The sequence below is a fragment of the Colobus angolensis genome, unplaced genomic scaffold (genome assembly GCF_000951035.1).
Source record: "Colobus angolensis palliatus isolate OR3802 unplaced genomic scaffold, Cang.pa_1.0 Scaffold203, whole genome shotgun sequence".
Taxonomy (NCBI): Eukaryota; Metazoa; Chordata; class Mammalia; order Primates; family Cercopithecidae; genus Colobus; species Colobus angolensis.
The window spans coordinates 4,293,639-4,319,704 of record NW_012115189.1 but is presented as its reverse complement, the minus strand read 5'-3'; the positions used below and the strand labels follow the sequence as shown (position 1 = coordinate 4,319,704).

The window sequence follows — 26,066 nt, the reverse complement described above, 5'->3', positions numbered from 1 at the left end:
GACTGTACCTTAACCTTGCCTCACCTGAGACCTGACAAGAAGTGATGAATTAAACCTATAAGCTAAGGAATTAAAATATGGGACAGATATAAAACAGTGGTGACTTAGTTTTCTCAATTGTTGTATTTTGCTGGGTTTTTTTTTTTTTTTTAATCCTCCTCAAATTTTTCTTTTCTTAGACGGTTACCATCTCTGTCCCAGATACGACTTGTGACTTACAATTTACATATTAGTATTCTCATCAGATTTTTGGTTTTTGTGTTAGGAACCATCAGTCTGGAATAAAGACATTTCTCAGGTCAACTCTGCCAGGGAAATCTGTCTTGTATTAAAATGATACCCTGCTTCCTCCAGTGTCTCCAGACAATGCTGACTTCTCCACTTTTCTCCGTTAACGAAATAGAAGAATGCTTTTCAGGCTGAGCAAATCATGCTAGGTGACTTTCAAAGTTCCTGGCATTGCAGATACAGCTTCTCTTCCCTCCACACACTCATATATTCCGCATTGTCTTTGCCATCCCTCTTGCCCTTTGCCATAGACTGAAGTTTCTGTAAAAATGGTAGGTGAGAGAAGGTGATAAATTAGACTCTGGCCCTGATTCCCTCCCACACCTTCATAAGGAATGACAGATTTTGAAATGCATCCTGTGGATACACCGTGTGCTTCTTCCTGCAAAACTGCCAGTTTTAACTTATCTTTCATGTGCAGTTTGAGGGTACTGGCCAGGCGGGGCTCATTATTCCTTTGGTTGAATAGTGTAAAGTATTTGCAATGGAGATTTTCTCTAATGATGTATTTTAAGTGCATGTCCGCATTGCTGGTTTAATGCACTCAGTCACAGGATGCTTTAAAGTTTATTGCTAATGGATGAATCCTCTAGGAAATGGGAATTTTCAACAAGATTGACATTTGGAATGAGAAATATAAATCTAATGAGAGTCTTTTAACCCAGGTTTGTAATTAGGGCTGAGTGGAGTGAATGTGTACATACACACCAGAGAAGGGCACGGAGGAAGGTGAAATTGCACGCTCTCCTCTGAATGAGGGATGAAGGCCGATGGATCAGTGTCAGGCCACGACACGGTGGAGTATAAATGATACTGTCACCAAGTACTGCACAGGGTACCAAGGGAATTCCACTCTAGTAAATTACATTATTTAGACAGACCTGAAGGCATTGTGTTGGAATGAGCAGAGGGAAAGGGGGCTGTTGGCACCATGCGGAAGATATTACAGTACCGCTAGCTTCAGGGATGGAATTCACTGGTTTCCATTATACCTGCCTATTTTGTATTCTCCTTCGCTAATTAGTTTACAGAAAGTTACAAATGCGTACATGTGAAAGAACATCATGTCTGTTTGGAGTATGGGTTACAATGGACCATAAGGGAATAAGTGTTAGTTGATTTGTATGAACTGGTCAGTGTGAGATTCTTTTTCTTTTATTCACAGCTGGGTAATATTAGGTGTTGAGTAAAAACTTGCGCTTGTTTTGTTTTCTTTTTGTGAGAATCTCACATGCATTATGAAGATTTAATCCTCATTCTCTCGGTAACATAATGCATTTCTTTTCCACCCTTCCTTTACATGCCTTTAAATCTCACCTGTCACTGGTCTCCCCTCATCACCTTCCATCCCTAAGGGAAACAGATTATACTGGCACATAACATTTCATTTTGTGAAAGAACTCAAAGTTAACAAAGGTGATTCCTAGAGTGGGACTTGTAGAGAAAAATCATTTTTTTCACTTCTTCTATTTTATCCCTCCGCAGCAAAGCGAGGCCACCCTTTTTGGGTTTATCTATCTCTTACCATCTCTGGATCATCTCTTACCATCATCTAGATCATTGCAGATGTGCTAGTCACCATTTTCCAATTTGATTTCAAATGCTCATTCTTGAAAAAGCCAATACCAGGTGCTCTGGAATTAGTCACAGTCATTTCTTAACTAAAAAGCAAGTGTCTTCTCCTGAGTGGATAGAGGTTCTGAAACAATATCCATTCTTTCTTAAGTATGTGTCATACTTTGTCCTTAGTGAAATAAACCTGAGAAGTATCTCTGATCAGTTAACAGAGAGAATACATAGGATTCTGAAAAATGTCTCCACAAGGCTTTCAAATGGCAGGTTTTTAGCAGCCTTTCTGAAACAGGGTCACAAGTAGATCACAGTGACGATAATAATATCTTGGATTTTACTTTTATTCTTTTCAAAATAATACTCTGTTGGGGTCAGGGTATCGTAATTTATTTTGTAGCCATAGTTACAGTCTTATTTTATTCATCCAATCATAAAATAGTAAAGCCAACATACTTGGAAAGCCAGGTTTGAGTGTGGACAGGAGATACCTTGGTTAACAATAAGATACTTCTATTTTATGCAGGGTACCTCCACCTTAAAAATGCTTTTAGTTTATGATTCTAAAATAATATCTAAGTGTAAAAGGCATCATGTAAAATGTTTTTGTGCCATATATCATCCTCAGCATAGAAAGGCTGTGCTTACAGACTTTGCTTTATTCACTGAAGTCCTACAAAAGTCAGGGACTCTGAGCTGTGTGAGAAGTGAGGGTCTCTCCCTACATAAACTCACTGGAATCTTTCCCTTTTGTATTCTGTTTACTTTAATGGTAGTATGTGCCTTATATCTTAAATGTTCTTTTTGTCCATGACATCCACTGGGAAATCACATTTTGTTGTTTGCCACAACATTACACATGTGACTTCTTTCTTTTTCCTGTCCTCTTGATGCAGCATGCTATCAAACTGTATCTTTTGAGTTGTTCTAAATTGAATCCTAGTCAAAGGGATTTAACAGCATCTAAAATGGAACTAGCTTAGATTCTCTTCCATTCTGTAGATGCTCCTTTGTTCCTGCTTACCTACCCATGTCTGTCTGTATTCTATTCTTTTTCTTAGATTAAAATTGGAAAGAGAGAAAGGGGGAGCTCCTTAGGAGAAATAGGTCTGTGGAGAATTGTGAGTACTCATTCAGAAGCTATTCTTAGTTCTAAGAAATATAATGAACTTGAGCTTTGAGTCCTACTGAATCTCCCATTAATGATCCCGCCATCACTTCCACCTCCCATCTGAATATGTTCTCCCCAAAGGCTACTGATATTTTTTCCCTAACATTCTGAATGGAGTCTCTTCCAAGGAAAGCATATCTTGAAAGGAATTGAGTCCTACTGCAGTAATAGTGTACTGGATGATTCTTAATTATTCTATTAAGTACTTCTGTTTTGCATTACCATAATGTCTGCTGTAGCAGAAACTTTTCTATAGACCTTGACTTGTCAGAAGTCAACCCCTTAATGTGAGCACTTCACTTACATTATCATTATGGTGTTTCCAGCTGACAACTACTGCCACACTGCCATGGTCCCTGAGTTCCCAGTGCTTCAGAAAAAGAGACTTTTGTTCTGGCTTGTTGAGGGGAAAACATGCAAACAACAACACTAGCTCTACCACCAGAGATCCTATAAAGACATGTTCAAATGAACAATAAAGTCATTTGTTCACATATGACATAAGGATATAAGAATTTAAACAATAAGACCTCTTGTGAAATGTGGCAAAATATGCACCACAAACATTGTGAAGTTCTCTGTCTTGTGGAAGGCAATTTTTACATGGGCTTCAAAAAACCATTAACTTATAAACTACCCTTTTAAAAAAGAAAAGAAAATCACTTGTCTCGCTATAACATTAAAGCAATTTCTGTTCTAAGGAAAGCTTAAATGCATTCCTTTTTACAAAGTGCATGCACTGTAATTTATAAAAAGCACAGTACTCTATCAGGAAATGCAGCACCTCTTCCCTCCTTCCCCTGAAATGGGAAATTCCTCCGTTTTTGTCAAGTCCCTTTTTTCTTTGAATAATATTGATTTCTTCAAAATGGAAGAAAAAAATCCTTTAAATCACTTAGATTCAAGACAAAGTTTTAAGGCTTGATAATAATTCTCTAAATACTTTTGACATGGGTGGAGCATGGGGAGGGAATAATCCTGCTTTGAAGGGAAATTTTAATTGAATTTGCTTTAAGGTGAACCCTATCCTTTTTTGCGTTAAACCTTTAAGGAAAACTTGTTATATTTGCAAACCTCAGCAAGGCAGAAAAATGCGAAGATTTCCTTGTCAGCTCACGTCAGGGTGTCTGGCGGCACCTTAAAATGGTTCCGATTTTGATGTTTGAGATGTGACCTTCCAGGAAAAGTGGGAGGAGAGGAGAGCATGTGTTAACTGGCCAAAGGTGTTTCATTGAGCTGACTTAGTATTCACCTCTAAAGGTTTTCAAGTATTTGCAGATGGATATGTACAGCATCTTTGCAGAATTCTCTTAATTGAAGAAATGTTTCATCTCGATCTCTGTTGACAGAAAAGATTGCCTACTGATAATTGCTTTGCTTAAGTGTCTGATAATATGCCAGGAATGAGAGCATTCTGTGTTAGGTCATCTTTAATTATGCATGTACCACCTGTCAGCTCTAAATCAGTACCAGATTAGATTCTCGCGGAGTCAGTTTGGGAGGTTCAGAGGGAAAGCTGAGGTGATCTCTTTTAGAAGCAACAAAAATAGACAGTAGTAAACATGCCTTCTAACCTGAAGCTTTTTAAAGGAGCCTCATCTTCATTGTTCTTGAGCAAGAATACGCCATTGGTACATCTGAAAAACGTTTGAAACCTCGCCCAAGCGGGGATGACTTACTGTGAAGATGGATGACTGCAAGCGAGGATGGTTGTACCTCCTCCCTCAGTACCATCTGTTGCATTTCCTTTTTGCTCCTTCTCATCGTTGTAAATGAGCCAGGGAAAAGCTCAGAAACATTTTTATAAGCTATGTGAGGACAGGAAATATGTTAACGATGTTAGATTTCATACATTTCAGGGTTTTTTTCAGTAGCGGGTTGGTTTTTTTTAGAAGGACAAGTGTGGGTTGGAAATAATGCTTGTTACCCTCTGTCAGCTTTTGGTAGTTTTATTCTCACTTTTCAGGGTTGTTTGGGACTTTCTGGTGGGATGTTTAGGGTTCTTTACTAAAGGCTCTGTTCTCTCTTCTTCTATCCTTTGATAAGATGGATTTGTGAAAGGTGTTTTTCTTTGTTCACCTGTCAGAGGTCTAAGAAAAGCCTTGAGTCATTGTGCACTTTTCACAGAGGCGGGGTTGGATGACTGAGAAGCTAAAGGCAGAGAAGGGACAGGTAAAAGAAATAACAGATGTGTGAATTATCATATGGACGGTTTCTCGAGCTTTGACCTGCAAAGGTGAGACTCTGAGCCTGTCTGCTATCTAACTGGAGAAAACTGCTTGATAAGAGTTTGTGACTAACAGTCTTAGAAACAGTTTGGAAACCCTAAAATGTCTCATTTCAACACTGCTGACCGGAGGCATTAGAGAGAAAAACAGGTCAGCTCATAACGGGGCAAAGACCCTGGAGCACTGTGGTCCAGCCCATGGCCCTGAGTGACCTTTGGCTATCTTTTGATACTTAGGGTACCATTTGCTTTTCCACCCTAATCAAATAGTTCACTCAAGTAGAGGTGCAGCCTCCAAAACGGAGAGCAGGCCCCAAAACTACTTATTACAGTAACACCGCCAGTGCTTTGGCTATTTAATGCTCACTTAATACTTATACAGTAAACAAGTTAAAGAACCTTCAACTGCATGCAACAGATGCTTCTTAAAACAGGAGAACATAGTACAATTAACCCTTAAACAACACAAGTTTGAAGTACATGGGTCCACTTATACGTGGATTTTTTTCTCAATAAAAGTTACACTGGGTGTACCTGCCTCTTCTGCCTCCCTTCCACCTCCTCCACCTCTTCTGCCTCTGCCACCCCTGAGACAGCAAGACCAACCCCTCTTCCTCCTCCTCCTCAGTCTGCTCAATGTGAATACAGTGGAGATGAAGCCCTTTGTGATGATCCACTTTCACTTAGTAAATGTACTTTCTCTTATGATTTTCTTAATAACATTTTGTTTTTTCCAGCTTACTTTATTGTAGGTATATAATACATATAACATACAAAGTATGTGTTAATGGACTATTTATGTTATCACTGAGGCTTCCAGCCAACAGCTGGCTATTAGTTAAGTTTTGGAAGAGTCAAAAGTGATACCTAGCTTTTCGACTGCGTGGGGGATCGGTGCCCCAACCCCTGTCTTATGCAAGGGTCTTCCCAAGCCTTAACTGAAAAGAACATCCAAAAGTGAAGCTAAGTCAGAGAAAGGTTGAAGAAAGGAATTGAAAAGAAAAACAATGGGGAAGAAAGGGCTGTACTGCCATGTTCTCTCTCACCAGCTCATCTTTGCAAAATCTTTTCCATCCACCTGGAAAGACCTTCTACTCTCTCCACCTGGTTTACTCTCACTTTGAGTTGTTCTTCAAGTGTCATCTCCAAGAAGGCTTCTTTGCTCCTTTCTGGCAAAATTTGCTGCCCCTTCTCTGTGATGCCATAGCCCACTGGCTGCCTCCTTCACAGAATTTATTATGCTGTACTGCGAGACCTTGGTGACTTAGCTTTCTCCTCCACAAAGTAGCTACTGAAAAAGTTAACATTATCCTAACTGGGACAAAAGAGGTCTCATGCCCACAGAAGGAAGAGTCATGATTTCATTAGACTCTGCAGTACTTAGATCACATTAAGAGTATTATACCAGTACATTTGAAAAGGAACATGAACTGGACGTGGTGGGTCATGCCTGCAATTCCAGTGCTTTGGGAGGCCAAGGCAGTGGGATTGCTTGAGACCAGGAGTTGGAGGCTGCAGTGAGCTATGATCATGCCATTGCACTTCAGCGTGGGTGACAGAGCAAGACTCTGACTCCCCCCCCACAAAAAAAAAGGAAAGAAAAGGAAAATAAACAAACTTGAGTGCTCTGTAAACACGGCATCAGGAATGGAGAGGGTGTCAGAGACTGTCTTGTAACCAGTGGTTGAAGGAACAGAGAAAGGTTAACCCGGAGAAGAGAAAAACAAGGAAAGACACAAAAACTGCATTTAGATATGTGAAAGACATTTGTTATTCTAGAAAACGCAGAACTAAAAGAAATTATAGAGAAAGAGATTTGGGCTCAAAATCCAGATACAGCTAGCCCACAGTGAAACCTGTGGCTTCATTTAGTAACAGTTAACCCCCTGTTACTAGAATGAGGGTCATTGTCTTTTTGGGCCACATTTGCGGGGGGCTGCTGTAGACAAGACTGCTGCACTGTGCAGGAGCACAAACCAGACAACCCTAGTATTTTCAAGAATCAGAGTCCTCACTCCATGCAGAATCACAGTCAGGATGATCTTGGGACATCAACTGCAACCACCGTGCTGGGTCTGCTTGGCCTGGTACTCAGCAGTCATCTGGCCACAGGCTACAGGATAAAGCTGGGGATGGGGTGAAAAGAAGGGAGCCAGCTACTTCCTCAAGGAGGCTGTTCAGTGAAACAGAAGGAGCATTGGATCAAGTCCCAGTCCATGTGCTTCCTGGTCTCTTGCTAGCTGTGCGAGTGGCTCCCTCAAAGCCTGCATTTCTTGCCATGCAAAATGGAAATGATATTGTTCACTTCACAGAATTGCCTGAGGTTTAAGGAAGATGAAGGAGTCCTTTGTGGATGGCAATGTGCTGTCTGTAGGTGGTTGCTTGTCCAGAGCCCCTTCTCCTCGACCGACAACCTCTAAACTCAGTTTTGTCACCAGTACAATGGACATAATTTCCTTCCTTGCAGGTGGCTTTGAACTGGATGAGTAAATAAAATGTTATACATAAAAGTCCCCAGCAGAGTACCTGCCACAGAGTAGATGATCGTGTTGTCAGCCTCCACCCTCTGGAGCTGAGGAAGACAGGAGAGGAGTGTCCTTTCTCACCCACCTCTGCCAGTCAGGTTCTCGGAAGGTTCTCTTTCACCTGCCCGGGTACCTGACCTCATGCTCACATTCCTCTCCTGCTTCCCTGTCACCTTAACATGGAGCCTTCTTCTCTGCTTTTTCTTCTTCCTTCCTCTTCTGCTTCCATCTTTTCCTAATACTCTTTTCTTCCTTATCTCCCGCTAATTTCCCTAATCGCCGTCTTGTCTGCATTCTGTAAAGGATTGTTCTAATGAGCACAAAGTTTAAAATAATATTCTCAGTAACTTTTTTGTTCAAAACAAGATGTTATGTGCAGCATTTTGGGGAGAGAGTGGTGAGTCCTTTTCCATTTTCCTCTGCATTTGCTTAAAGTCTTTTTTTTTTTTACATTAACATTTTCCCATTCTTGCATCCCTTGGGCTTGTAGTCATTAACTTGCCAGACACACAGCAACTGATTGTCTTTATGACGTTGCTAAAGTTAGGAGAGTGTCATTCACAGGGAACTTAACCCATATATTAACTCAGACATAGCAAATTGCTAAATACGTGCCTTTAAATAAAGAGCTTCAGAATGCCAATTTGATTCTCTTGTTCACATCCTCTCTCATTGAAAGGGGGTTGCTGAAACAGAAAAAGCAACGGGAAGGGGAGGAGAAATTTCAGCTGTTTTACTGAGTCAGAAATTGGAACACTGCCATCCGGATACAGGCATCTCATCCATCCTTCCATCCATCCACTCAGTGTTCAGGAACCAAGTCCTTGTCTCAGACCTAGCAGCGGACTGTGGGGCACACACTGAAGTGAGTGATAGGATCCCGCCTTCAGGCTTCCTCCCATCCTAGTCTGTGACTCGAGCATCAGGAACTGTGGCTCATTCATCTCTGGATGCCCAGGAATCCTCATGAGATCTAGTTCAGTAAATGTGTGAGTAACAGTAAAAGCAGAAAGACAGAGGGAAGGAAAGAAGGAAGGAAGGAAAAATAATCAAAGGAAGAAAGGAAATTGTATTTTACTAAGTGCCGGGGTGTAAACTGGTACATGCTGTAAGTGTGATTTAATGATGACAGCGCGAATCCAGGGGAGCATTGCTGCTTGTGGAAATTTGAATACAGTTTACAGGAAAGCGATGCTAATTATCCTCATCCATATAAAAGTCAGAACGGAAGCCACACACTCTCCAGGTGCATCCCTTAGAACATGTTGAATTTCTTCTGGTTTTTCTCCCACTTAGCTATGTTGTTTTTTACTTAGCAGAATAACTTTACCACTCCAGTCATTTCTAATTTTTAGGTCAGAAAGCTGAATTTCTTCCTTTCCAAGGAAACAAACAACAAGAACAACAAAAAAAAACTGTTTCTCCCCACCTCTTATGGAGCATGGTGTTTCTCTGGGAGCCACTGACTACAGGAAAGAGCATGGCTCTTGCCTCTTGGGTCAGCTGGGAGCATGGTGTTTCTCTGGGAGCCACTGACTATGGGAAAGAGCGTGGCTCTTGCCTCTTGGGTCAGCTCGGAGCATGGTGTTTCTCTGGGAGCCACCGACTACAGGAAAGAGCGTGGCTCTTGCCTCTTGGGTCAGCTCGTGACTCACCGGCAGCCCTGGGCCTCAGCGTCTCCATGGGAGGTACAGGAAGAGAAATGCTTACCTTGTGTACACCCCGGCATTGTCCTGACATTCACATGAGAAGAGACATATGCAAAAGCACTTTGAAAACTAAGGTGCTATGTAAGGACTTCTATTGTAAAATATAAAGACATTAGCTTTATTTTTCACAGTACATTTATTTGTTTCTAAAATCTCACATAACACTCGAGGTCATTTGCTGTCCATGGTTTCGTCAGCTGCCAAACTCTGTTTAAAGGAAACTTGTAACATCTTTTAAAAAAGAAGCAGTTTTCTTCTTGAAAATGATCTGGACCTTTGTCTTGCACACAAGTAAACGTTTACATTTGCTCTTTTTTCATAAACCAATGCAAAGATACTTGAGTTTTCAAGTTTCACTCCTCTGAGTTTCCACAATACTTTGTTCCTATCTTTAGTATCCCCCACACTGCCTCTGCAGAGTTGAATAAAGCCAGACCCCACCCTCAGAGTTCACCATCTAGCAGAGGACCTAAGACATTCACAAACAGCTGTGATGTAGACAGCAAGTGACAGGTGCCAGTTTATTGGCTAGGTAAAGCAGAGAGTAAGGGCATAGCTGGTGGAGGCTAACTAGCCTCTTAAGCAGGATAAGGAGAAAAGAAAAAGCAAGACATATTTGGGCATCCTAGCATTGTGTTACTGTGCAATGTGTTTGTCTTTATTTTATCCTTATTGTTATGTCATAGGATCTTTGAGGACAGGGACTTTCTGATTCATCACTGGTATACTCAGTGGTGCCTGAGATGAGCTTACAAGTTAGGTCTTCCTAAATGGTTGCTTGAGTGAATATATTCTATACCATGTCATGTTTAATTTCAATCTCAAAATTAATTCCACAATTTTTTAAAAGTTCTGAACTTAATTCCAAATGGGATGTTTGGTACTTTTCCAAATAAGTATCTTTTAACTCTGAAGGAAAAAAATACCAAGCATTTTTTGAATACCAAGAAATGCTGACTTTAGTTCTACAACATAATTAGAATAAGTACAGTGATTTTGTTTATGCTTTGGGTGTAAACTGAATGCACAGAGATCTCAAGGAACCTCAGAAATATTTGTTATAGTCATTGATGTATCCCCAGTGCTTAGAACTATGCCCAAAATGGATTGGGTGCTTAATAAATATTTGTTGAGTGAATGAATAAGTTCAATAAACATTTATTGAGCATCTAGTATATGTCAAGTCCTGTGATATACTCTGGGGATTAGCTACAATGGTAAATACACTGTGACCACACTGCATGCATAGTCTATTATCTCCCTCCATTGAAAGAACGTGTGTGTCTGGTGACACCCCCTGGCCTGGGGAGAAGCAACCATGTCTTGTGCACAGCCGATTACCACCATTTGGAAGTGTTGAACACGTAACAAACAGAGCTCAATGGCAGCTTAACTGAATGAACCAGTGACTCAACCAGTCAGTCTGTGTTCTCATTTCATAGTGAACTTCAGCTCCACCCTCTCCCTCCCCACCTTCACTGTTCCCTAATGTGGCCAGTTCGTCCTCTGCATCCTCTCTCACATGCCCTCTCCTGCCATGGCTCTGGCCATTCCCTGGAAGGGGCATGCCTGACCTTGTTTGTGCCCTCCTTGCATGAGTGTCTCCTGCCTCCACAACACTCGCAGTGCCACCTGGGGTTTGATCGCGTCACTGACCCACTCAGGATCCTTCAGCAGCACCTCACTACTTACTGCGTAACATCCCAGCTCCTCTCCCTGGCATTCAAGCCACCCTGCTGTCTGACCCTAACCTGCTTCCCAGCCTCACCTTCCACCTTGCAACAGCCAACCTAAATTCCACCACACTCCACAAGAGCGGCTACGTCTTTCATCTCTGTTCCCTTCCACAGAACGTTTTCTTTTCCTGGAACGACCTTCCCCTTTCCCCTACTTGTCAAAATCATCCTCATTTTTTGCCACCAGACCACATGCTATTCTCACTCTCAAATCCAAAGTGACTGTCCCAGCCAAAAGTTATTTTTCTTTCCCTGCCCTATTACAACACTCAAATTATACCATTCATGTGTTCCCTATTACATGTTGCTTTTATTGTAATTGTGAATCATACGAGTGCCTGCTCTATTCAGGGACTGCTATGTACATCACCCACCCTTTCTATAATTCTCAACCAGCCTGCAAGGTGAATACCATTATCAGTGGTGTTCGTGGTCTGTCCAACATCACACAGCCAATAAGAATGGAGCCAGGCTGTAAGGCTGTGTATGTCACAGCAAAGCTTGTACCCTGTCCACTTTAGCAGCTGCCTCACTCACAGTTCCTGGTTGTCTTGTGTTTCTCCATGAGTAAAGTGGGGTCCTTGACCTTATGTATCTTGGTTCCAAATGTAACCTGGTTCTGTTGAGTGTCTTCATGGGCTGAGAACACATGACTTAATAATACCTTGTACCCAGTAAATGTGGCATGAAGGAATGCCTGAGATGTCTCTATTTTCTTCTGTCGTTCATGCTGAAGCACAGGCTCAGCTCTATTTGGTCTTTATCAGGACCTGACACCTTGGTATTCCCACCATCTCCTAGGCTAGTCTGCTCTCTTGTTCCTGGATTATTAAATTGTCCTAACTATTCTCCTTGCCTGGAATCCACCCTACCCTCTGCCACCAAACTCATCTTCATAAATATCAACTAGGTGACATATTCCAGTAACATATGGCTTTAACTCCCTGAAAGTCAGAGTCCTTCACTTTGCCTTATCACCCCCAACCCATGACCCAGAGTCACTTGGCCAGCTATAGCTTCTACTTACCCTAATCTCATTCCTCTCCCTGAGCCACTGGTCGCCTCTCTCGAATGCACCACACGAATGCAGTGTTCTTTGATCATTAGGTTTGATTTTTCCACAGACATGCTCTTTCTCCTCTCCAGCTGTGGGCTTATTGGTTTCTTTAGTAAGTATATGTTGAGCCTGGCTGTGAACCAAGCACTGCACTGGACTCTGGGAACCTAGAAAATAGAAAATAAGATCTGCCCTCAGAAGGCGCCCAGTTTACTGGGTTACGTAGACATGAAAGTAGGCAGCATAAAGAAAGATAGTGAAAAAGAAACAGGAATGTTTAGGGAACTGTCATATTCTACCCATTCTTTATGATGCTGCCCAAGTTTTTTGTGTGTCCAAACTAATTTTTCCCTTTTATAAATCCTTATAATTCTAATTCTCCTGCAACATTCATTTTGACATTTAGTCACATACTGCCTTCTATGGTTATTTAAACGTTTCCCACACATGTCCTGCTTCCACAAGTGGATTTTAAGTGCCTTCAAACAAGGTGTATGCTTTATGTGTTTTATACCAGCTTCATCAGTTAGCATTAGCTGTGTAACAACGCTTCCAAATTTAGTGGCTTAAAACCACAAACATTTATTATTTCTCACGATTCTGTGAATTGGCTGGGCAGTTCTTCTGGTTTGGACTGGCTCAGACTGGGGCTGAATAATCTGGGATAGAGGTAGGCAAACCATAGCCCACAGACCTGCCACCTGTTTTTGTAAATAGGGTTTTATTGGAATACAGCCACTCCCATATCATCTATGGCTGCTTCCGCACTACAACAGCAGAGCTGAGTAGTTGGAATGGGTATGATCATATGGCCCACAAGCCTACAGTATTTACTGCTGGTCCTTTAAGAAAAAGGTTGTTAACCCCCCCCCGCCATTCTAGGATGGTTGGTCTGGGGAGGCCTCACCTGAGATGACTCATCTCTGTTCCACATGCTCTCTCATCCTCCAGCAGGCTAGCCTGGAATTCTTTATATGGTGGCCTCAGGAGTCAAAAAAAAAAGGCAGCAGGACCTACTGCTTTATACCAAACTGCCTGCTGGACATGCCTCAAGGATTTCATATTAAACCTGTCTGGACTGGAACACATTACTTTATCAATGTGCAGACTTTTTTTTTTTTAAGTTTCTGCTTACCTCATCTTTTCTGTTATGCCTTTGATAAAAGCAAGTCCTATGGCTATGCCCCGAGTCGGTTTTGGAGGAGCTGCCCAAGACTCTGTAAGGAAGGAATTATTGTAACCATTTGAAAAACAGTCCACCACATCAGCCCATTCTTCCCAACCCCAGTGTCTGGCATCGAGCACGTGATAGGTACATGCTTGCTGAATTGAATTAAAAATATAAATAGAATTTTTGGAGGAAGGGAATATATTAAATAGTTATTGTATAAGTACCATGTACCAGTATTGTGTAAGTACCATGTACCATGCTGGGATTGTATTGTATAAGTACCATGTACCATGTACCAAGTTATCGTATAAGTACATGTACCATGTACCAAGTTATGTACAAGTACATGTACCATGTATTGTATAAGTACCATGTACCATGCTGGGATACAACAATGTACAAAGCATGCAGTTCTCATCCTCAAGGAGCACACAGTCAGATATCAATTCAGTGCATCCTTTCTGTCCAGTTGTGAAATGGGCTTTCTCTCTAGGATTCTTGTTAAGGATCTTTAGCATTTAACTATGGCTCTACCATCCATTTGTCATTTCCTTTCTACCCTCACTACCCACTCATTAGCTGGACTTTTCAAGCCTGCACAAGGCCTGCTTTAGGATGCCCCTGCTTCCAGCCTCTTCTTAACCAGTCCCCCTGCACATGCTCCTAATGCCCCACTTTTATCAGGCTGCTCCTTGCTCAGGAGCCTAATGCATTCACCAAATTGAGCCCAGACCTCTAATATCCTACAGCCAGCAGCCCATCACAGTCCCCACGCTCCTTCTTGTCTGGACTGCTTCTTGTCTGGACCATATTCCTCAGAATATTCACTGTGCATCCTGTGTCCATGCCTCACTTGTCCTCTCTGCATAGGGTATCTCCCCTTCCCATATGTGCCTGTTACGATACTATGCATCTGTCAAGGCCGGGCCAGATGCCACCTCCTCCATGCTGCTTCCCTGGTTGACCCTACTAAAAGTTATTTCCTCTTCTGCATTCACAGGGTACCAAGTTGGGAATGCTACTGAAATGGCACGTATCACATTCTGTTGGCATTTGAGTTATCCTGAGTCATCCATTTCATGCATTGCACTCTTCTTGAGATTAAGGACCCAGTCTTACTCATTTTCATTTCCTTCTGAATGCCTTGCATAAAGGATACTTTTGGTAAAATCTCGTTTTCTGAATAAATAACTGATACTTGCATAGTGCTTTTGCCATTTCCCAACTCTTTTATTTGCCATATTTCTTTTTTTTTTTTAATTATTATACTTTAAGTTCTAGGGTACTTGTGCACAACGTGCAGGTTTGTTACATACGTATACATGTGCCATGTTGGTGTGCTGCACCCATTAACTCATCATTTACATTAGGTATATTTCTAAGAGGCCATTGGTTTAAATATATTATGTACCACCAAGAAAGAAAAAAAAATTAATTAAAATATAAGCCACCAGCAATAAGATATATCCTTCCTTCTGAAACACCATTAAGTGAAAAATGTACAGACTGGAATCTGTGACATACAGAATATTAAATCCAGTTCAGATATCTATCGGTATCCAATTAGACATTTATAAAACACCTAAATATACCAGGCATTAGAATCTCACAACAGCCATATGAAAGAGGTAGGGTGGGTAGTAGTATTCCCATTTTCCAGAGGAAAAAATTGAAGTTCAAAAGGGCTCCAGTGCTTTTTCAGAGTGAAACAAATATAAGTAAAAGATGCAGCTGGAAACCATCATTCTCAGCAAAGTATCGCAAGAACAGAAAACCAAACACCGCATGTTCTCACTCATAGGTGGAAACTGAACAATGAGATCACTTGGACTCGGGAAGGGGAACATCACACACCAGGGCCTATCACGGGGAGGGGGGAAGGGGGAAGGATTGCATTGGGAGTTATACCTGGTGTAAATGACGAGTTGATGGGTGCTGACGAGTTCATGGGTGCGGACGAGTTGATGGGTGCAGCACACCAACATGGCACAAGTATACATATGTAACAAACCTGCACGTTATGCACATGTACCCTAGAACTTAAAGTATAATAAAAAAATTAATTAATTAAAAAAAAAAAGGAGCCAAAGCTTATAGCATAAATCTTACGGTTAAAACAAAGCTGCCTTCCTAAAATCACCTGTGGGTATCAAAACCTGTAAGTCACCTCTTATTATCAGTGTGCACCTTTTTCTTTCTTTTTATAGTACTACCTACCCAAAACTATATGCACATCACTTGACCTTTCAATTTGTTTTTCCCAGCTGCATTGTTTTGTCATGTTACCCCAAGAACATCCTGTTACTTGGCATAACATAATGTAATGTGATGTGACATTTCATGCTGCTTAGGAAAAATTAGAATGATTGTTGGATGCTTAGATTTTTCTTGAGAAGTAATTAGCAGGCAGAATCTCTGTCACACACACACCCCCATAGGAGTTTCTCAACCATCATTAGCCTCAAAATAGTAGAAGGCTTTCCAAACCCAACACTTCACTTAATTAATTACCTCATCTGAATACTTGCTTTTGGACTTTAAGAAATACTTTGTGGAATATGCAGTTGAGAGACAAAACATTTTATTGGTATATTTAGATATTTGTTACATTTTAGAAGGAATTAGTATGTGCACATTTTGACTTTTACATAAAGCTCAAGCTGGTTTTAAAGAACAGGTACACTGAAAACTCTTTTCCGTATACATCTGGTTGTATTTTCATTTTATTCAAATTGCCAGGTAAAAGAAGAAAAACGCAAGTGGAAGAGACTTCCCAGATCAGCAGGAACTGGAATATGTTCAAGTCTTGGCAGAGCCAGGTCAGCCTTTCATCTGTCTAAGGGAGACGTGTTGAAATACCCACACTGCTCTCAGGATTACTCAGACTTTATTTGAGTAGTTTGTTAATTGCTGGTCACTACACTTTAGGGGGAAAAAAAACAGTTGGAGAGAAGGGAAAGAGTCAAGAAGACTAGCCAAATAATACAAAATAAGATCTGTAAAGGAAAATCAAGAGAAAGAGGTTGTTTGGCTTAGGGAAGAAAAAGTAAATTTCTAATACATAAAGGTCTTTGGGTGAAGAAAATTACAGTTCAGCTATATCCTATGACCATTAATCACAGAATTGCTATTTGTGCTAGACACATTGCATGGTGACAGCATCCTAGAAGTAATTCCCAAGGGATAGTGAGGTGTCCATTCTAAGACCTTTAGGATTCAGTTACTAAAGTGGATAGAGACCAAACTAGGAAATTTTGTAAGACCCCTTTAGCTGTATATTGAGTTAATCATGTACTTTTATAACTACCCAAACAACTTTCGGACCATAATTATCAGATATGTTCTATAGCTTCTACCTCTAGCTGCTGTGAAATGGGTAAATTTGAAGGTAAGGTGGAGTAGACTTCATGAGAACTTGGCAAATAAAGATTACTCAGCCCCCAAGTCCTTATGTAATATAGGTGTCCTAGCCCTTCTGTCTTGTAGGTCATATGGATGACTCACACCACACACATGTTTCACATCACCTCTTAAAGACTTACGGGTGCTTAATCTTTTGAAGAATATTTTCCCTGAAAATATTCCCTTTCTTTCCTGCATGATCAGTTTTTACGTTTGCACTAAATTTTTCCCGTTGGCATAAAAAATCTTTATTATTTCCCCAGGAAAAAACTTCCTTATGTCACATTCTCCTTTAGCTTCTGCTACACTTTACTGCTCCCTTTCACACAAAACACTTTGAACTTCTTGTCTACAGGTATTATCTAGACTCATCTCCTGTTATCCTTGACACACTCCATTAAAGTCTCTGACACCACTGCTTCACCAGAACTGTTCAGATCAAAGCTACCAGTTACCACCTTGTCGCCTCATCTTCCTCAGCTTCTCAATAGCTTCCAGCACAGTCAATCACTCCCTTCTTCCTGGGACCCACTTTTCTCTGAGCCTCCCTGACAGCTCCTCTCTTGGATTTTTTTTTTTTCCTTCTCAGTCACCGCTGCTGTCTCCTTCTCTGTTAGTTTCTGAATTGATGTGCCCTGGGGCTCAGGCTGTCCCTATGTTTTCTCTCTGCCCTCTCACTTGTTATCTCCTCTGCTTCCAAACCTTTATGGCAACAACTCCCCAATTTATATCTTGAGCACAGCTCTCTTCCCTAAATATCGGACTTATATGTGCAACAGGGTAGTTGACATGTCTACTTGGATGTTTGATAATCATTTCAAACTTAACATATCCAAAACAGAACTCTTAATTTCTACCCAGGCCCTAACCTACACAAACACTGGAAACTGTCCATCTCCCAATTATTCTTATCTCAGTAAATGACACCATCAGCCTTCAACCAGGGATCCTATACCTCACCTTCCACATCCAAACTATCAAAAACTCCTACTGTTTTATGCCCAATCAGATATCAAGTCATTTCACCTCTTTCTATCTCCTCTGCCACCTCTCTCAGACATGTTGCTTCAATTTCTCACTTAAACTACTACATTAGCCTCCTACCTGGCTCTGCTTTCATTCCTACCTCCCTGCAGTTCATTCCTACAGAGAATCTAGAAAAAGCTCTTCAAAATCTACAATCAGATGTGACTCTCCTACTTTCTAAAAATTTTTAAAGAGGACCTCCTCTTCTGCCAGTATAACAGACTTTGTACTCCAAGGGGTATCTCTGTTGCATTTTAGAACTCTTAGGAAGTAATGAAAATATGTAATAAAAAAATACAAGTAGCTAAGTGCATATATGTCCACAGTAATCAAGCCAGAAAAGGCAGACTTACCCATCACTTGTGTTTGTGTGTGATGGTCATGTGGGGGTGCAAATGGGGACTGTACTGCAACTCCCCCAGTTTAAGCCTGGGATTCTAGAAGGGAGATAAAATAGCACAGGTTGGTAGTACAACTAAATTCCAGATAAAGCAAATGTAATTTAGACTTCTAGTTTTTTTCACAGATTAGAATCTTGAGCTTTCAAAAAAAATTATCAAACAAGGAAACAAACCACCATGAGTGAAAATCAGCAAAAGTAGCATTAATGTATTGATTACTCCTTCCTCACCAAGGACTTTAGATGTTTGAATTATCAGATAAGAAGAAACTAGACTACCTTATATAAAGAAAAATTAACTTAAATATAGAATACAAAAATGGTGAACAACAGTGGTCTATCACAATCACCAGGCACTTTTGAAAAAGAGCTAAAGAAAACCTTCAGTAATAAAAAAGTAATTATCAAAAAATTTAGTGGATAAGCTTTTTTGTAATGGATTAATTAATGAACTGGAAAATAAAACTAAAATAGTTTCATGCAATGGAGCACAAACAGACAAAGAGATGGAACTATAAGGAAGAGAGGTTAATAAGTTTGGAGGGCAGAATAAGCAAGCCTAATATAAGCCTATTTAGAGGGTCAAAGGAAACAAAAATATGCAGAATGGAGATGAGACAATGTTTAAAGAGATCGTGGCTCAGAATTTTTCAATAAGATGAGAAATACTGATACAGAGACACAGGAAGCAGTGTATCTAAAAAGACAAATAAGCATTCACAACTTTTTATACTGTAGTAAGACTGTAAATCACTGAAGACAGCTCTCTTAAAAGAAGCCATAGGGAAAACAGACCACATCCACAAAGGCACAATACTTAGACTGACAGCAGACTTCTCAACAGCAATGACTAAATCCAGGAGACAGTGAAATATTTTCAAAGTTCTGAGAGAAAATAATTTTCAACTTAAATTGTGTTTTCAGCAAAAATAACCTTCAAAATGAGAGTGAAACATTTTCTTCAGACATACAAAACCTAAGGGAGTTTACCACCAGCAGACTTACACTGAAGGAACTTCAAAGAATATACTTCAGGCTGGGTATGGTGACACACACTTGTAATCCCAGCATTTTGGGAGGTCAAGCCAGGAAGATTGCTTGAGGCCAGTTTAAGACCAGTCTGCACAACACAGTGAGACCCTGGTTCTACAAGAATAAGTAAATAGCCAAATGGGTGGTGTATACCTGTAGTCCTAGCCACTCAGGAAGCTGAAGTGGGAGAATCACTAGAGCACAGGAGTTGAAGACTGCAGTGAGCCCTGATCACACCACTGTACTCCAGCTTGGATGACAAAGCACAACCCTGTCTGTTTAAAAGAAAAAAAAGAACATATACTTCAGAAAGAAGAAAAGAGATAGCAAAAGGTCTGAAAAATAGAAATGGTAAGCAAAGAAATCGGTAAACATGTAGGCACATCTAAACAAATATTGCTGGTTTAAAATACTGTGTAAAAGTCCCTATATATGAGGAAGGAAATAATCAGAGTTTGCATTATAAGGTCCTTTTGTTCTGAAGGGGTTGAACTACTAATTTTGGATTTCAAGGGTAACTGCTAAAAGAAAAGAACTAGTATATAACTTCTAAGCCTGACGTTCAAAAAAAAAAAAGAAAGAAAAAATGCATAAAGCGTAGGAAAGTAGGACAAATAGAAAATAATATTATAAAAACAAATACAAATATATCAGCAATCACAATATATGTAAATGGCCTAAACTTTCTGGCTAAAAAATAGAGTAAAAATTAAGATTTTTTAAAAAATATAATACCAATTCAGCTATACAGTGTTTAGAAAAATATACCTTTAACACAGAAAGGCAAAGAAAGATCAAAAGTAAAGGGATGGAAAACATATTCGAGCAAATACCAGTCAAAAGGGAGCTAAAGTAGCTTTGTTGATGTCAGTCAAAATAGACTTTAAGGGCTCGGTATGGTGGCTCATGCCTGTAACCCCAGCACTTTGGGAGACCGAGGCAGGCAGATCATTTGAGGCCAGCGAGACCAGCCTGGCCAACATGGCAGAACCTTGTCTCTACTAAAAATGCAAAACATTAGCCAGGCATGCTGGCCTGCACCTGTAATCCCAACTCAGGAGGCTGAGACATGAGAATCGCTTGAACCCAGGAGGCGGAGGTTGCAGTGAGCCAAGATCATGCCACTGAACTCCATCCAGCCTGGGTGACAGAGAAAGACCCTGTCTCTCAAAAATAAATAAATAAATAGATGGTAGATAGATAGATAGATAGATAGAAGACTTTAAGACATAAAACATTAATCAAGATAGAGCACTACATATTGATAAGGTTTTAATTCATTGGAAAGGTATAACATTTCTATATAGCATCAAAACGTAAAACAAAAATTAATAAAACTATAGAGAAATTTCACATTTCTCCAAGTGTGGTCAAGCACATAACAAATAATTAGTAAAGGTATATAAAATTGAAGCAGTACAACTAAATAGTTTGATTCATAGAATCTTGCATCAATTAGAATATATGTGTTCTTCACAAGGAAGAATTACAAAACTTGCCCTTATACTACGCCCCTAAAACAAGTCTCAACAGATTTCCAAGAATTAATATAATGACCACATTATCTGATCACAATACAATTAAATTAGAATTCAGTAACTAAAACGTAAACCTCCCAAAATTCCCCTTATATGTGGAAATTTTTTAACATTTTAAAATAATTCTTTGATCAAAGGTGTAATAATGGAAAATTTAAAATACTTAGAATTGAATGATAATGAAAATATGATGTATCAAAACTTGTGGGATACAGTAAAAGTTGTACTTGGAGGAAAATTTATAGTCTCATATATTTTTTTATTTTTATTTTTTATTTTACTTTTAAGTTCAGGGATACATGTGCTGAACATGCAGGTTTGTTACTGGAAAAGGAAAAAGTGAAAATTAAGAAGCTAACTTTGAGAAGGTTAAAAAAAAGATGAATGACGAAGGATGAATAAAGATGAGAATAGAATTAATTAAATTGAAATTTTAAATACTATATAGGGTATCAACAGAGCCGAAAGTTAGTTCTATGAATGGAGTTCATAATACAGGGTTTGGTAACCTTTTTTTGTAAAAAGGCATAAAGTAAATATTTTTGGCTTTGTGGGCCATATAGTCTCTCTCACTACTACTAAACTCTGCCACTGTAGTGCAAAAGCAGCTATAGATAATACGTAAATGGGTGAATATAGCTCTGTTCCTACAAAATATTGTTTTAAAAACATAGTAGACTGTATCTAGTCTACAGATCATAATTTGCCAACCCTGTACTAATAGTAAGACTGATGTAAAAGAATAAGTCCAGTGAGAAAGTTTAGCAGAGTGGCTGGATATAAGATCAATATACAATATATATCAATAAAAATTAATTGCCTTATACACCAGTAACAGAAAAGTAATTTTTAAAAAGTTATTGATAATAACAACAAAAATTTAAGTACCTCAGAACAAATCTAACAGAACTTATGCAAGACCTAAATAAACTAAAATTGTATTGTTTAATCTGCCTCAGGTCAATTGTTCTCAAAATTTTGGTTTCAGAACCCCTTTATACTCTTAAACATTACCACTGGGCATGGTGGCTCATGCCTATAATCCTAGCACTTTGGGAGGCTGAAGTGGGCAGATCACCTGAGGTCAGGAGTTCAAGACCAGCCTGGTCAACATGGTGAAACCCCATTTCTACTAAAACTACAAAAATTAGCTGGACATGGTAGTAGGCACCTGTAATCTCAGCTACTTGGGAGGCTGAGGCAGGAGAGAATTGTCTGAACCCAGGAGATGGAGGTTGCAGTGAACCAAGATCACGCCATTGCACTCCAGGCTGGGTGACAGAGAAAGACTGTGTCTCAAAAAAAAAAAAAAAAAAAAAAATTTACCAAGAACCCCAAAGAGCTTTCGTTTATTTGGGTTTTATCTATTTATATTTACCTTATAAGAAATTAAAATCGAACATTTAAAGTATCTATTAATTTTAAAATCACAATAATAAGCCCACTACATGTTAACATGAATAACATATCTTTATGAAAAAACTGTGTTTTTCAAGATAAAACAAAAGTGAAAAGAATAGCATTGTTTTATATTTTCCCCAATTCCTTTAATGTCCAGCATACTAGAAGACATTTAAATTCTAATATCTCTTTTAGTGTTCAATCTTGTGATATGTCATTTTGGTTTCATTATATGAAAAAATTCAACCTCACACATATGCGTATTTGGACAAGGATAGAGTTATTTTAATAGGTTTTTCAAGTATTGTGGATGTTCTTCTTTGATATTACATTAAAATTCGACAAGTGGTAACTTCTTAAAAGTTAGTTGCAATATGGAATCTAAAGCCAGATCAATAAACTTTTCAAACTCCATTATATTAAAATTCATTACTCTGCCTTGCACGTCACATCTTTTACCGAGTATGATTTTGTGTGATTGGAACATGTTGCTTTATCAACTTACACAGATCTTCAAAATGATGACACTATTTTAATGTTCAAAAAAAGTCACCTATTAATGTTACCATCAGTCTTATCAGAAAAGCCTTTCAAATTTGGGGAAGCTGCCAAGCTCACAGTAGTAAATACACATTTTCCAAAAATCTGATTTTTATTTGAAAGCTTAGATTTTATCATTGGCAACAAATACTGTCAGTTGTTTTCCTTGAAGTGACAGCTCACTCACCTTGTTCAATTTCAAGAAAATATCTCCCAAATACCCAAGTCTGAGTAACCTTTGTTTGTCAGTCATTCTTTCAAGTAAAAATGGTGTTCTCTGAAAAGAGTGATTTGTGCAGCTTGCCACTTAATCCCACAAATGCTTTTCCTTGAGATGACAATCATACTTTGGTATGCAGCAAAAGTACTTTATGTGCACATCTTGTTTTGTCACACAGAGTGTTAAAATGTTATATGTTGAGATTTAGTACAAATAATAATTTTTACTGCTTGATCAAGTTTCTTTATAAGTGAAACTGGCACCCTGTTCTATGGTGAGTATATGGTAGTGAAGAACTGATAGTTTGGTGCCACTGCTTTGTTTCATACTGAGATGCCAGCATTTTTACCCACCATTACGTTTGCACCAGCAGTGCTCATGTCAACACTATGAAAAAGGCATATAGCATCTTAGTATGACCATGAAAACAGAATTGACTTCATTGGCTTTCTGAAAGGGTCTCGGGATTCCCAGGGGTTCCACAGACCACACAGAGATTCATTGCCAGAGGCCCTCCTGTGGCTCTCTCCTTCACGTCATTGAGATCTCAGTTTAAATGTCATGACCTCAGAGAGGTCTGTCATCCGTAGTCACCCAGTGACTTCCTATCATAGCACCCTATTTTGTTTTTATAACACTTATCGCTACTTGATAGTTTATTGTTTACTTACACACGTTTATTATCTGGTTTTCCCAGCTAGCATATAAGACCTGAGAATGTAGGGACCTTATCTGTCCTGTTAAATATAGTAACTGTGTCTACAAAACTTAAAATAATAACTTGGTATCTAAGCACTCAATAAATGTTTATGGAATGATTGGATCAGATTGAGGTGGTGCATGTAGAGCTGATTTTTCATCATTTCTCATCAGATGGCCTCATAGCTGCAACTAACTATTTTTTGCTTACTCTGGATCCTCCGTATCACAACAAAAGGAACTTTTGAGTTCCCCATTTTGCTTACATTAACACAGACCTCACTAGAACCCTGCAAGTTGGGTTCTGTTTACCCCTCTTTACAGAAAAAGCATCTGAAGGTAAGCAAGAGCTGTTATAAATCTAAAGAGCTAGTGAGTGTTACAGCCAAAAATGTAACTTATATCCTTCAGCTTCTTCCCAGGCAAACTAACTCAATGGATGCACATTAAGACATACTCATAATTATTGCTCAGAGTGCCAAGGTTTCAAGAGTTGGCTGCCAAATGATGAGGCAGTAGTCATTCAGAAAGTGTGCTTGTTAGAGGGAATTTTTAAAATAATTAAAATTGAAACTCTGAAGTTATAACAAATGAGCAGCAGATTTTCAAAATTAACTTTTTTGCACATTTTAGAAATGTTTACCTCAACCCTCAATTCCCAAGAAACCATTATATGTCTTCAGCCTTTTGCCCAGAAGTTCTTAGGATCTTTCCTAGGAACTGCCACAATGGCAAATGAGCACAAAGTTTCGTATTACATTGACACCAGAGACCTTTCCTTTGCCCTGGTTCCTGGTTGGAACAAGCATGAAATACCATGTGATGACATGCCATGGCAGCATGAAGGCTTAGGCCCAAGGGAGACCGAGGGAGGAGGATTGCTTGAGGCCAAGAGTTCAAGACCAGCCTGGGCAATATAGTGAGACCTTGTCTCTATGAAAAACACAAAAATTAGCTGCACATGGTTGTGCACACCTGTAGTTCTAGCTACTCAGGCGGCTGAGGCAAGAGGATTCCTTGAGCTCAGGAATTCAAGGCTGCAGTGAACTATGATCACACCACTGCATACCAGTCTGTGCAACAGAGTGAGACCCTGTCTCTAAATAAATAAATAAAATACAAATAGAAAGACCTAAACCTGAAACTAATCTCGGTTATTATACCCACTTCATGGAATATGCCACAGGTAAGCTATGACTGAATTTCTAGTTGTCACAAGTCAGTAATAGAATGGAATATGAGTCAGGCCACTTATCGTCTAGACAGGTGCTCTGTTTGCTTCAGGTTTTATTTGAAATCTTTAATACTAAGGAGAGATTTACCGAGAGACTTTCAGGGGAGCCCCTAGCTGAGCCTTTAGATACCAGATGATTTGAGACCTTTGAGAATCAATTGTCTTGGATTGTGTTTGCCAGCCCTAAGATCCATAACTTCAGAAAATAAAGTGGAGTGCCAACCCAAGTTCTGGTTTGGGGGTATGCTGGAGAGAACTCAGGCCCCGCTTACCTCAGGGATTGATGGTGTGACTCTACAGGAGGCACTGACAAGGCCTTTCTTTTCCATAATTATCCACTAACTTAACTCACCCTCAGAATATAAATACTCGTAGGAACGTCAGAATGGGTGATTGTAAGACAGTCACAGCTTTCAAAAACTCCAAACACTCGAAAGTGCTCAGCTTGTCAAGGATACTGTATGAGTAGAGGAAAGAAGTGATTTGGGGAAATGGGGCATGAAGTGTAGGTTCTGTCAACAGAAGAGCACTTACATCCAAGAGAGTGAATGAGGTGGGGTAGGGGATCTGTGGAGAAGCATTTGCCTGCCCCAGCCTTTCCAAGGCCTTTCCAGGACCATGGATGTGCCAGTATAACTCTAGCTGACACTGGTTTCTCACCAGTAACCAGAAAGGAACCTGACTGTATGGCACAGAACAGTTACATTATAGGCCCCTCCCACCTCTGCCCCCCCCCATCCCCGATAACTTCCTTAAAGCACCAAGAGGATAAAGGTTTGTAGAAATAACATGGGCAGGCCAGGCACAGTGGCTCAAGCCTGTAATCCCAATACTTTGGAAGGCCAAGGCGGGCGAATCACCTGAAGTCAGGAGTTCAAGACTAGCCTGGCCAACATGGTGAAACTCCTAAAAATACAAAAATTAGCCAGGCGTGATGGCAAACGCCTGTAATCCCAGCTACTCGGGAGGCCCAGGCAGGAGAATCACTTGAAACCGGAGGCAGAGGTTGCAGTGAGCCGAGATCACGCCATTGCACTCCAGCCTGGGTGACAAGAGTAAAACTCTGTCTCAAAAAAGAAAAAAAAAAAGAAATTACATGAGCAATTGGTCAAGGCCTGGGC

General features: G+C 39.8%; 1 protein-coding gene across 3 annotated transcripts in view; it reads left to right on the top strand.

Moving 5' to 3' along the window:
* The window catches only part of BACH2 (BTB and CNC homology 1, basic leucine zipper transcription factor 2), a 370,236-nt gene that overhangs the window by 219,801 nt on the left and 124,369 nt on the right, over positions 1 to 26,066 (top strand). The window contains exon 3 of one of the 3 annotated variants that reach the window (XM_011941937.1): positions 16,193 to 16,272. The exons of the other annotated variants lie outside the window; for them this stretch is intronic. Coding sequence (XP_011797327.1) covers positions 16,249 to 16,272 — 24 coding nt within the window. The 5' untranslated portion in view covers positions 16,193 to 16,248. The remainder of the gene's footprint in view (positions 1 to 16,192; positions 16,273 to 26,066) is intronic. 3 annotated transcript variants of the gene reach the window in all.